Source organism: Copadichromis virginalis, linkage group LG5, assembly GCF_057382275.1.
Source record: "Copadichromis virginalis isolate Kocher_CV1m ecotype Utaka linkage group LG5, C_Virginalis_male_GT1.1, whole genome shotgun sequence".
In the NCBI taxonomy this organism is placed as follows: Eukaryota; Metazoa; Chordata; class Actinopteri; order Cichliformes; family Cichlidae; genus Copadichromis; species Copadichromis virginalis.
In genome coordinates, this window is record NC_140622.1 from 34,754,802 (window position 1) to 34,768,838 (window position 14,037).

A 14,037-nucleotide genomic window follows, 5' to 3' on the forward strand; every position below is an offset into this window, starting at 1 on the left:
AACATATCGTGATATGAAAAAATCTCATATCGCCCAGCTCTACTTTTAACTAGACAAAATTGTCTAAAATGTATGCTTATTTGAAGAAAATGTGACTTATTATAAGTAAAAGACACTTTGATATTTAGAAAATCTGCACCTAAAATGAGTATTATGCTTTCTTGAACAAGCTGTTTTCAAGAATTATTTGCTTACTTTAAGATTCTACACCTTAATTTAGATTTTTCACATTAAAAAAAACACCTTACTATAGGACAAATTTTCTTAAAACGGAATTGTTTCTTTCTTGATTGAGCTAACTATAAGAATTATGTTTCGACTCTGAGAACAATAATCAGCAAAAATTCCTGAGAATAAGACACCATCTCTTCAAAAAGCTACTAAAAATAAGGGAATTCATCTTAAATTAAGACAGCAAAAGCACTCTTAGATTTTGCGCTTTTATTGACACAGCAATGGGTCAGTAACTCACTGAGGTCTGTTCCAGGAGAATCATGCCTAAAATTATACATTTCAGCAGGGTACTGTGTAACATGGCCAATATAAGAAGTGCATATTCCAGATACTCTTAAAATGAATAATAACAGTATAACACACTCTTGGCTGGTATCAAAAATAAATTTTGCTGAAGCTTAAAACAATCACTATTTCAAATCCTATATTACATAACATTTTAGAAGAACAAGTTTAACGACCACACAAACAAACATGTGTTTTACATTTGAACAACTTTTCTATAGAAAAAAAAACAACCTCACTGACTAACACTGAGTCTGATAAACAAGGCAGATGGAGTCTGTCATCTGGGAGACTCACTCAATGAATGACTTCCACTCACCAAGCGCCTTCTTGTAAGAGGGGGTTGAATCTCGGTCATGGATGGAGTCTTTGAGTATTTCAGTTTGCAAGACAGACAGCAGCGTGGAAATGCACTATGGATATGTGAGGTGGAGGGCATAGTAATATGCCATCAGATAGAGCAGTCCCTCATTAAGATCCTTCCGGTCAAAAGTGCTCACCGGTGTGGTTCCAACAGCTATCATGCAGTTGCCTTCAGAGACAAGCAGAACTGGACAAGCCAGGGGTCGCTGACGCAGGTAGCCTTCAGGGTCTTCTGAAGTCTACATGACAGAAAAAAAGAGTATTAGAACAAGACTGTAAGAAACACAATTTTTGAGTTGCATTACAGTTTAAAATAGATCAACTTTTTTTGTAGGTTTTATTAACATCAACATGTTATGGGGATCTGAACTTTAAGAATATTTGACTGACTCCACAGTAAAATATATAAAATGAAAACATGAGTAACTGCAAAATTCAACAATATATACACATAGAATATTGCAGCCTTACCTTTAGGACATGGAAAAAAGCCTCACTACAGATGCCCAGCTTCTTAGGTGGTACTGTGCTGGAAGGGAAAAGCATGGGAAGGGCTCTGAACACAGCTGCTGCATGTTCCACTGGTTTGAAAAAAGAAAAATAAGACAGGGCAACACCATTAAACATTGCAAATAATGTAATCTGCAAAGCATAAATGTAGACAAATCAAGATACTGTAGCATTACCTCCATCCAAAGTTTTTGGATGGAGGTAAGTGCTGGGTTCCTCTCTGAAGAAGTCACCATCTCCAGTAGTTGTTAGCGTTTTTTCAGCAGCAGTCTTGTTCTAAAATACAGTGTACATAGGGCTAATTTCACATAAAATTGCACAAGAACTTTAGGTCTCTAAATATGAAAGATAGTACAACAAAATATCAGTAAAGTGTTGAACAATAAAAAATATGTATATTTAATAAATGTGTAGGCCACTTGATTTAAATCAAAACTAAAGAAGATTCTACTGTCTATCTGTTAAGTGAGTATTGGTGGAATTATTTGAAACTGCATAAAACAAGCTGGTGTGTTCTCAGTTTTGTCACACAGCGATAGGACAGAACTTACTTCTTCACATTTGTGCACTGCAAGCCATAGAGCCCGACGCCTGAGGCAATGTTCAGGACCAGGAAACAGATCTTTGATGTCATCTCGTGAAAGTGATGAGAGCAGGTCTTCTCCAACATTTGCTTCTGCAATAGGAGTTTCCAATTATCACTACACTGCATTATCCTCATGTGCAAGCCAGCTGACAGCTTTGCTTGGGTAACAGACAGGATACATAGGAAACATAATTTAATATTTACCATTTAAAACCATGACTCTATTCCATTATTCTCCCTCCTCACTGCTCCACAGGTTCTAAATTACCTTCCTCCTATTGACTGGTAAAAGTAATATATTTGTGATACATCAATTAAATGCATGTATACATATAAATGTTTTTTTTTTTTTTGCTTCCTGGGCTAAAGTATATAATGAAATAACTTCACTAATAGAAATTTGAAACTCCCACAATTTCTGTAAAACTGGCATTAACTTATGGCACTTTGCACACTTGTTGAATAAATTCACAGACACTGAAACTAATAACTGGACATGAATTCTTTCATAACTTTCTGCACTAGCATATTTAAAAATGCTAATGCAACTAAGCTAACCGCACAGCTAAGCTAAGCTAACAACCGGGTATAGCCTGCCATGCTAGCGACTTAACATGCAACATACCAGAACACAAAACATAGAAAAAACAAAACAGTCACATACCTTTCAGGTTGGCAATTGTTATTTCGTCCAGTTTTTCCATAGCGTGCCTTAATTTCTTCACACTGTACCAACTGTATCGCATCTACACCCAGACCCCAAAATCCTGCAATCCAACCGCTTAGGCACGGAGCTAGAGGCGGGAAGGTGGGCTGTACCAACTCAGGAGTATGGGGTTGTGTACGGAAATGGTTTAGTTCGCTCTTTTATACCTATAAAATGATATATATTTAAATATTTGACTATTTAGTTAGATTATGTTCTGTAAATACTGACGTGTGGGTGCTGTTACTTACTACAGCTGTTATAAGGCACTGAATTAGGATAGCCATTCCTACCCCATAATGGAATAATCCTGGTTATCTTGACTTTATGGGAAAAGTAGTTCACAGACCAGTAAAACAAAATGATTTGGCGCTGTGTTATCTACATCGTTTTTGTGGGTCTGACCCTCAAATCCCTACTGAGTCATATTAATTCTGCACATAGCCATAGTCCAGATTTCCGTGAAGATTGTGGCATAGATGGATGTGTCAAAGAATATCGTGTTTACAGCTAATTTTGGTATCACATTCTTCGAACACACTCCGACCACCTTGCCAATGGACGATGCAGCGGATCGATTAGGACACAAAAATCTGTAAGGTGAGACTGACTATATACTTTAATATCTTTGAAAATAATCATATAAAATATTCATGTTAGATGTCTACTTGTTTTTACAGCTTAACAGTAGATATGTTAATGCTTATTCCTTATAATCCACAACAATGCTATCTATTTATAAAGAATATTCTGATAGTGTTTAATTTCTTCTACTAGAGAAAACAACATTTTGTATTTTTTTAAACTTTTGTTTTAAATAAACCGATTGTCATGGTCCGCAGTCTCCTTGGTTGTTTGTGTTTATTAATATTCATTGTGTCAGTTAGTTTCCTAGTTATTTGTTAATTATTTCCAGTGTTTAGGTGTTCTCTGTACCTCCCTTGTCTTCAGTGTATTGTCCCTGGTTCGATATTCGTGTTTATTCCTGTTTTACTTTGATAGTCCCTGCCCTGCATCGGTGTATTCTGTTTTGCTTCCTCCTGGTCTCTTCTCATCTGATTAGTGTCAGCTGTGTTTCGTGCCTGTCTGCCAATTCCTCGTTTCCTTTTGTGTGTGTATATTTAGTGTGTTCTTTGTCGGATCGTCTGTATTCTCTCCTGTGTTATCATCTGTGTTCCCTCCCTGATGTTTTCATGTCTTATGTTCCTTGTTCAAGGTTGTAAGGTTTTTGCAACATTTTCCATGTTTCCTGTGTTCTTTAGTTTAGCGTTCCCATTTTAGGTTTTTGAGGATTTTTCAAGGCTTTTAAACTACAGTTAAGCTGCCAAATAGCAATGAGCATTAAATGAATATCCATTTATTAAACTCAGCTTGAAAACATGCATATTTTAGAGTAAATTATAAAATGCAGTATATTTCTGACATTAAAATTTTTTAGAAATTATCAGTGTACCTTGTATTTAATTTCCTTATCCGCAACTAGTCAATTAATCAACCAATCTCAATTGCAGTTCTAGGAGGGAACCCTCATCAGCAGTGAACAGAAATCTGAGTAACATGTGGGCATACAGGACTGATTCAGTGGTGGAAAGCCAGCCAACAATGATATGATATGAGATTCCATTCCATATTACAGTTTCACACACAAAGATATGACATGTGCGGTCATGAAATATTACCTGGGTGATGTAATTGGACTACACGTGAGCTCAACATATGTTTTATAAAAGGTACACTGCTTTACATGCATGAACTGTATTTTCAGGTTATTGTTTTGGACAGTTTTGTGACAATTTTTAAAATGAAGTTGTTGTTTTCCTATCAATTCTGACAGTTGAATGCGATTTTAGCATTGCCATAGTATAGATATACTGATGCTGATCTATTATTCTGTTTGACATGGCCTAAAGTGAATGAGTTGTGCTGTTTCTGTTTTTCAAATGGGCCTGTATTTCATGTTTACCATGTGCTTTTAGTTCCTGCCTTTGTTCATATACTGCATATTGTGTCAAACTTGACAGCAATTATATTAAACTTTAGTGTCAATAAATACATTTCTTAAACTGAGCAGCTGTTTAAATGCCCTTACTCTTGAAATGAGAAAAATAATCTTATTTTTATTCTGGAAATTCAACCAAACCATTGTCATGCCTTGTAACTGGTAAATAAAGCTCAAGATGAGCTGAAATATCCTTTTAAGGAAAAGTTAGACATATTTTCCTAGAATAAGCTTTATTTTCTTGTCCAAAACTTGCTTGTTAAGAATATATTTTCTTTTTAGGCAAAAAATAAGAAAAAATGTCCATAAACAAGGTTTTTTTTACTTTCTTGAAAATCGTTTTTTGCAGTGTATGAGTTATATCAGGTTTCTTTGGAATGTCTTTCTTCTTATGGTGGTGATTTCACACAGATCAAACATTCAGCACTGTAGGTTTCTGTGTAAACAGATAAAGTACCTATGGTGTGGCATGTTCCTTCATTGCAGGGGTCCCATTGTTTGATGAAGCAGTACTTTAGGAAGTGATGTGAGAACCCCTGGGATAGACAAGGAGGGACAGCAACAAAGTCCCTTTTGATTCTTGTTTCCTGGTGCTTGTTTTGCTTACAGCTAAATTATTGGGATTTCTCTTTGAACAATAACATGTCCTAGGTCTGTCTTCGTATATCAATTTAAAGGAAAAACTTGAGAAAAAAAGCCATGTTTCCCTTTTACAAGCAACAAGCTGTGCTGAGAAGTAAACGTTCCTTTGTTGCATTTGAATAGACAGATTTATCATTATGTTCCAACTGTCACTTATGGTCGCAGAATAGCATGATACATCATTTTTGCTTTAATGTATGAACAAATGCTACATCAGATATTTTCTGAGAAAAACACTGCTTCTCTCGCAAACACTTATAATGGACCATGCACAACTGAAGCTTTAAAATGATATCACTATTATACCTGTAGAATATTAAAAACAAAAAACAAAACAACTCTGCACTACTTTTGATTGGAAAATGGACTGCTGCTACATGATTTGAACAGAAATCATTGTCACTCCATCATCACCCCATAAACCCTGTTGCTGCTGATTTTCAGTACAGTTCTTGTGTAATTTTATATACCTCAAATTTTTCTCCCCCTTTTCCTTAAAATGGGTTCTAAGACAATTTCTTTTGTTTCCTATTTTTTTAAAAGACATAACTGTCAGATAAAGTTACGTTTTAGGTCTGCCAATTCTTCTTTTGTTCTCCAATTGTCCAGTTTTCCCCAATTTTTTAAGGACACCATGCCAAGAAATGTCAAGCTTTCAGCTTCGCGAATCACCTTGTTTGCGCAAAATACTTTTTTATGATCGTCAAACGTGTTATATTTAGTGTTTTTTGTACATTCAAACAAGAAAAGGAGGGGAATGATGTTTTTTGTTACAGGCTGCTACTGCCAAAGTAGCTAAGGATAAAATTTAAAATCAGTTCTTTGCTTGTGTTACATTTCACATGTTACCAAAAAAACAAAAATCAGCCAGTGCCCAAAGTAAAAACTTTAAAAGATTTTCAGGAGGGCTAAAGAATTGCTCAAGACTACGTCAAAACAATTTTTCAAGGAGATCTGATTTCTTGGAAGCAGAAATACAAGGTGGCTCCATACTTTCACTCTATATCGAAGTGCTCTACGTCATATAAAAGGTCAAAAGGTGAATAATGAACAAAAATAGATACGCTACAAAGATACGTTCTAACTTGTTAAATATCCGAGCTTTAGAATTGCTATTCGATGGTTATTGCCAAAAAATAAAGAGCCTCCTTCTCCAAAAGAACACATTTTTACAGTAGTGGCTATCATAAGGGAACATTTTTATATCACTTAACAGCAGTTTGCTATTTTAAACTGTCTTATATTTTATTTTTGTAGTTATACGCAGTGAGTTTCTGCCAATTATCCTCAAGCAGGGCATAATACTTGGTTACATAAGCACACAGATGTCACCAGTACTGTTAATATTTACTTCTTTGTTTGTAGTCTTGTCACTTTAAAAAAAAATAATTTTTTCTCATGTTTCTTTCGTCATCGTTGACTCTTTGATCTTTAGATCAGGACAGAAGTCTCTATAAGGCTGGGTTTGGTATAAATTTACTGATACATTTTCTTTGATGGTTTTCAAGGTTTGCAGGAGAATAGTTCAAAGGAAGAAAATGACAGAGAAACCTCTAATTGTTATAACAAAAACATCTCAGTGTCAACTCTGCCCTCAAAATGACATAACCAAAGGAATGACACTTCATGACAGGAACGAAAACATTCACGAGGGATTTCTCATGCTGGTGTCACGTCAGTCTTATGTCCACCATTTGAAATGCTACCTGAATTTTTTTCATGGTGCAAGATAACACTTTTGTCCTTGTAAAAAGACAGCAGTCAAACAGCTTGTTGTTTCAAAAGTGTAAACTATTGTGAATGGATGAAAGGACAAAGTGTCAGTCAGCAACTTTCAAATTCATTTCACTTGAATGTCTTTAGGGTTTAATAGTATTTCTAAACTTTGTATTTCCTTGATTTGGTGCCATTTTATGTTGTCAACATGTTCTTTCCCCTCTAACCCCTGTGGTGCTGCAGTAAGGTGGTTGTAGTCATTAGTGTATCTGAAATGTGATTGGAGCACAGGGGCAGAGGGGTGGAGGATGGAGATCTGGGGAGCTGGATGTGAAGCAGGCGAGCAGTAACAGGAGCGCTGTTCTCCTACTCTGTCCAACATCACGCAGAGCTGACCTTGAGGGGAATGGGGGAAATTGACAGGGGGGAGAGCGGTAACAAGGGCTAGCAATATATCAGGGAAGCAATTTGGAGCAGTTTATCCGATGAGGGTCAATTCCTGCTGCAGCACCATAGATCACAGTTTTCAGGCCTGAGCATGCCTTCGTGTGGATGGTGTTAGGATAGGTTCATTTTTGAATGACTGAGCTTGTATGTTTTGTGCAAATCTTTCGCACAAAACATACAAGAGATGCAGAAAAATGTGCATCAGCAGATTTATCTCCTGCTATTTGCAGTCTTGCTCTGGCTCTAGTCCAAATCAAATCTTTTTTAAGAGGCATTTTCTCAATGCTCCCTTCAATTATTTTACGCATCAAGGGCATAGAACATGTGATTATGTAGGGGCAACATGCATTAATATTATTATTATTACTAACAGTAAAAAGAAAATACCCTCATTTGTGACTGAGCATATTCCTCCTGTATAGAAAAGACATTAAAGACCTGTACTAAATCTGTCATTGTGAAACGGAATAATGCCAAGAGTAATTTTACAGATGCCTTTACTCAGCATCTGACCTTTTCTAATACTGCTTCTATTTTGGATCACTGTCTCTCTGAACCTCTGAGACTGGACAGATGGCAGGTCTACTGAGCGCTAAAATTTGAGAGACAAGAGCACCATTACACTATGAGACACTTTGGCTCAGGCCCCAGCTTCAATGGAGGCTGGAAAAAGCGCATAGCTCCAGCAGAACATTTGAATTCCCTTCATTATTTTCACCTCCTGCGCGGTCTGTAGACTGAGCCTAGTTCAGATGTTCTGCTGTTTTCACAGAGCGGCAAGTCAGTACAATGGAGATTGTGAGTTATATCCATGTCCACCCACAAACTGTTTCAACTGTTGTTTAGGGATCAAGATATTCCAATAATTATTTTTTTTCCATATACTTGACTATTACCAAGACAGGTAAACCATCTATTTCCAGAACATCAAATGCTGCTGTTTTGTTAAAACTATTTGTATCTCACAGCTACACATAGTGCAGGTTGTCCTTTGGAATCAGTACTGTGATATGATGGGTTTATGGTAATAAACAGCTCTGTCATTAGAAACTCATCACATATGGAGGAATGTAAAGAGTCTGACGACACATCAAATTTAAAACCTCTGGATAAATATTGTTTTTTCAATATGCAGGGCTAATTTTGTGATGGGATATACAGTGCTTGCAAGATTTATTAGACCACCATCCAATGTAATTATACCACAGCCCTCCTAAATTAACAGTACTGGTAATTAGCAAAATCTTTTAGGTTTCTGTAATGGTTGATCCACTATTATGAGCAAGCTCTTTGACCAAAGTGATCATTTTAATGCTGAAATAGAATAATTGCTGTTATCTCTGAATTTTCAAATGCACCGGTTTACAAAAAAAGCTGAAAAAACTGTAAAGCACATAATTGTTGTTATGTGATGAAGGGGTGAGTGATCACCCAAACGCAAAGGTAGGCGGAGTTAAATACAAAACAAGCTGTTTAATTAGGCCTGCTATGGAAACCTAAACTGGAGGTAAACACTAGGTAGCGGGAACACAGGAGCTAGAAACCACGAGGTTTCTGACAAAGGACTAAGGGAAACTGATAAAAACTGGCAATAAATACAACGGCAAGTGATTAAGGGAAGTGGAAACACATGGGAACACAGGTGAACTGAACAACAACTAATGAGACAAGGGAGCAAAACTCAAACACACAAGGGACAAGAGCTCATCAAAATAAAACAGGAAGCAGCAGAAGACAAAGACCAAGATGAAAACATACAAACTTGATGGAGGAGACACAACGGGATGACAGACAGGGAACATACAGAGGAAACAGGAAAATGCCTAAATTGAAGGATAATATACACACAAATAGACCAAATATAAAGGAGTTGACACAGGAGGATGGGGGCACGAGACTGACAGAACTTAAGAGAGGCATCTTGAACCTTGTCCTACTGGACAAGCAGGCTAATAATATGTATATGCTAGCATTTAGCTTCACAGGGTATTCAAACCATGCCTCAGCAGGGGCATACCACTTTATGCATTGCACCATTAAACATTCTATACAAACGTTTTCATAATTTTCCTCCTGGAACTAGAAACCATCAGGGGTTTGTGTCTCTCTAGATTAACTAAATGTCAAACTCAGTTATTTTTCTAGAGTTATTCTAGAAAACAAAAAACAAAAACAAAAAAATTTAAACAAAAGCAAACAAAGAACCATGTTTCCACCTCAGCTTTAATACAAATCTGTTTGACATCATTACTTCTGTTATTCGTTTAGTTGTGCTGTAGTTCACCTTTCTTGAAATCCATTACACAAAATTTTTACGCAACAGCGTTAACAGTGGAAATGATTATGTATTAGATGGATTAATTGGTGTAATCTCTACTGTAGCAGACAAAAAGGAGGTATTCCTCTGACCCACTTTGTTGTATAACGCACAAAAAAAGACTTCCAAGCTACAGCAATAAATCCCTGTTAGGCTATAATTAGGCCCAGCAAAGCTAAATGCTAAAATGCTCACAATGACAGTACTCACATGCTGATCTCTGGGTGATAACCATGTTCACCAACTTAGTTAAATGCATTCCACTAAATAAAACTGAGGTTGATCCTGGAGGTATTTGGTCTTGAACCAAGTCTTAAAAATATTGATGAAAATACATGATTTTATACAAGGTCTGTGCTTAAGAGTTGTTTTTATTTTGTGTAATTAAATTGTTGTTTTTCTTATCTCTGTTTAGTTTTAATTTGAATCTATAAATTCCCCACATGCCCTGTGTATGGTCTTTATCCTTCAAGCTTGTGTCCCGTACCATAGGCCTGTTAGCTTGCGTGTCATGCCCAGTATCTTCACTGTTCCTAGGAATGTGCTCTTCTTAACAGAGATCTCTGATGTCTTTCCTGGGACACTTGCCCAGTTTGGGGGTCACTGGCCCAGTGCTCCAGTTTTCCTTTGACCTTTTCATGATTCCCATTTGCCTGTGGGATTCCAAGGTAATTTTAACTGTCCAGCATTGCCTTATGGTAATGCAGTCCCTTAGTTCTGACTACCATCCCTCTCTTTGTTACAATCCAACTACCCTTCTTCAGCCCGTATCGGTGGCAGTTTAACCTTCAATGTGAATTAGCAGAAAAAGAAAAGCCTAATAGCAGAGGGGTTTTGCTGGCTGTCCATATCCCCAGAAAAGTTATTATTATTATTGTTTTTTCGCACAGAGGATCCATCTTCATTATCTGCTTGAAGATGAATCCTCTAGCTTAAAGCATTTACAGAATGTAAACTTTCCTTTTTATGTTTTTCTAACCACCTGTGACCTTACATTATGGCTTGGAATTACTGAGATATAACATATGGGTTTTTCCTTGTTAATTTCTGTGAACCTCTGTGATGTGTTTGAATCAGTATTTCAAACACAATACCACCCACTCACACATGAAGGAGCGAAAAGCCCAACCCAAACCCATACAGTTTGTAAACTCTTTAAGAAAAGTACAGTTTTGTATATTGGCAATTTCTGAATAGCTCAAATGACAACAACTTTTATTTCTTACTTTCTGTGTTTCATAATGACTAATGAAGTCTGGCCTTGAAAATCAATGCATTGTAATACTGGGTTGTTTTCACACAATGGTAGTTTTAGGTATACAGTGACCCCTGGTGGTTCAAGTGTTAAAATCAGAGAATATAAAAAAAAATTTAATTAATTTTTTAAATTACTGGTCCTGGCAGCAATCCAGGTGTTGTCAAGTTCAAACCTTTCCCATCTCATTATAATTCAAATGTCATCATTGTTTGACTAATTGGGTTAAAGACCAATTTATTTTAGTCATCTACTACTAGAATTTATCCTGGCTTCACTAAATCCATTTGTCCAGCAATGTCTAACATTGTAGCTCAATGAGGGCTATGCATAGTGGGGTAATAGCCAATGAAAGGACAACAAAACTGAATCAAAACCAGAAATGGTCTGATGAACCAGGTACATTGCCAAGGACATCATGGAAGAATAATTATGCGATGTGACTCAAACTACAGTGAGTCCCCCGCTCATAGCCTACAGGATTTTCACTGTGTGCCATCATAAAGCAGATATACTACACAGTTGGAAATGCCTTTTTGCATCTTATCTGTTCTCGGCTCATTTTCCGCTTGAGGAAGTTGGGAAAATTGACTTAGAATTGCTCCATGCAAAGTAGCTGCACTTTTCACTCACATGGTTAGATACAGGGCATTAGAGTGTGGCACAGGTACATCTGCCTTCCCACAATGGACCTCAAGTGTCCATGCTGAAAATAAAAATAACATCAACATCTAAGCTCTCATTAATATTCTGAAGAGTGTAGCAAAAGTAGAATGTAGTTTAGAGCGAAAATAAAAAACGCTTCATATGCCGGAAGTGTTACCATGGAAACATGTTTTTGTAGTTAATTAAAGCTTGATTCAGATTTATAAACAGATTTCTACATTGCATTTTATTTCAACAGCCCACTCTATACTGTAGCGTCAGCATAGTTATTAAATTAAAATCCTGAATGCATCACTGCACATAAATATGTACCAGTTTTGTGTGAAATGTGTATGTGCTTGTCCTTTTTACATTAAAAGTGGTAGCGTGCAACACAGCTACATCCATCATAATAATTTCACATTTTTCAGAAAATAAAAATGTTAATTTGAAGCCAAACACGAAGTAAACAACGTTTTGAGGAACTGAAGAACCCTGTAATGCAATGTCATTTGCATTTCATACATCTGTTTCCATGACAGGTACATGCAATCTTTTATTTTTGCCTCTGAGAACTTCCTCTGAATGCTAATTCTACCTTACCGTCAAAAGCTTTGTCAGTAATGGTATGAAGCTGGACAGTCTGAAAAAAAAACCCCTCCTAATAAATAATTAATTGGTGCCCCTGCACTTAGGGTGTAATTTACCTCACCATTTCACAGTTATTTTATTAAGGCCTGGTGCTCGCTGGCCAGTGAAGTTAGAATTCATGAAATATTCATCAGCGAAAAGAGGCATGAGACAACAGCTCATAGCCTGAGGATTTATTTGGAAAAAACAACAATGACATCAACAAATCTCTTGTAAAATCCTGGCTTGCTTCACAGCTTCTCCAGCCTGTGCATGGCGGATTTGTGGCAACCTTTCTGCAAGAGGCCAAATGGCTCCAGAAGAGCTGTTCTCATACCTCATAATGCCAAGGTGGCCTCCAGGGAATGAGGCAGCTGACTGGTGGTGCAGAGGAGGAAACCAGTGAACGGACACCATGCTCATATGTATCAGTAGTTCCTTATGAGCCAAGAAGGACAGGGCATTTTTACACATTCAGAAATAGATTGCTGGTACTAATAGCAAGGAGTAGACAAGCAAAGAATCATTTTGGGTTGAGACTTATATGCTTCACCTTTTTATGAGCTATGTTTTCGAAAACATAGCGAAAACATAGTGATTGGGTCGAAAAAATTTGACCTAATCACTACGGTCAAAGTTTTGACCATAGTGATTAGGTCAAAAATCGCTATGGTAATGTGCGATTATCTGGCTCATAAAATATTTCACAGAACTAAAGTTTGAGTGATTAATAAATTTGATCATATATTGTAAAAGGAAGAAAAAGCTTTTCCAGATTCAGCTGCTTTGATCAAATCAAAGGCTGGTCTCCCAGTTTGTTCAGTAACTTGAAAAAAAGATTTTACTTTGTGCAGCCAACTGTGGCTTTATCACTGACTTGCACACATGAACATACCAAACTCTCTATACCAGAAACACCGCGGGCCACGACAGTGTTTTAATGCAGTGAACATCTGTATGCATGCAGAAAAGGTTTTGTAGGCAGGAGGGATGAAATATTCATCAGATGCTGTCTTTTGACAATGACATTACATGACAATGGACTCACTTTCAAATGTCTAAGGTGCACAAATCCGAAAGGGAACTTACCTTACATAATTTGTGCTTGTTTCATTCAGCGCTGAAGTTCCAAGTAGACACTTGAAATCCAACAGCACATTTAAATTTAGAGGTTAGTGAATTGGTATGATAACAAAAAAAAAAGAAAACAAAACTGCCCTTGAAAAAAAGTAACCTACAGAGATAAAACACATTGTATGTAAATATGGGGAAAGAAGCCCATAAATATTTAATTTTCTGGCAATGTAGCACAGGAGATAAAAATAATGCTTCCTTCAAGTGAGAATCTCGTTATGAAATCGAGGAAAAAGCCATTCGGTGTTATCAGATTTTCTATGAAGTCCAGCATTTCTTTTGAGAAGCACCATCTTTTATTTAAATGTCAGGATCTGGCTTTCTGGTGCCGGTGTTAGATGATGACTCCAGCTTTCCTCAGCCTGCTGAGATCAGGGGGATGAGGTGGACCTGAGAATTGGATTTGACTGAAAAGGTCACTGTAAAAAATAGAAAAGAACGATGCTACGTATTTGTTATAATAAAGATCCCCCCCCCCCCTGTGTAACATACCCCCTGTCAAGAATTGTTTCTTTGCAGTGATAACAATTATACAGTAACTTTAAATTCATTACATATCTGATGCCAT

General features: G+C 36.8%; 1 protein-coding gene and 1 long non-coding RNA gene across 2 annotated transcripts; one reads left to right on the forward strand and one right to left on the reverse strand.

Moving 5' to 3' along the window:
* Positions 1-421: 421 nt before the first annotated feature.
* LOC146710195 (uncharacterized) lies at positions 422-2,802 on the reverse strand. Its single transcript, XM_085457524.1, has 5 exons — positions 2,643-2,802; positions 1,944-2,068; positions 1,569-1,668; positions 1,354-1,463; positions 422-1,121 (listed from the first exon to the last, which is right to left on the reverse strand). Exons 1-5 carry the CDS (start codon positions 2,722-2,724, stop codon positions 933-935), a joined length of 606 nt encoding a protein of 201 aa, XP_085313650.1. The 5' UTR covers positions 2,725-2,802; the 3' UTR covers positions 422-932.
* A 120-nt stretch (positions 2,803-2,922) lies between these two features.
* Positions 2,923-4,751, forward strand: LOC146710196 (uncharacterized). Its single transcript, XR_014920544.1, has 2 exons — positions 2,923-3,284; positions 4,196-4,751. It is a non-coding gene; the product is annotated as an uncharacterized LOC146710196 (long non-coding RNA).
* The last annotated feature ends 9,286 nt before the right edge of the window (positions 4,752-14,037 follow it).

Bases quoted from the DNA above. Each gene is read 5' to 3' on its own strand.
- LOC146710195 (XM_085457524.1), bottom strand. From the start codon at position 2,724: ATGCGATACAGTTGGTACAGTGTGAAGAAATTAAGGCACGCTATGGAA. The intron at 2,069-2,642 runs GTATGTGACTGT...CTCCTATTGCAG, and splicing joins AACAATTGCCAACCTGAAAG to AAGCAAATGTTGGAGAAGAC. The intron at 1,464-1,568 runs GTAATGCTACAG...TTTTCAAACCAG, and splicing joins TCCAAAAACTTTGGATGGAG to TGGAACATGCAGCAGCTGTG.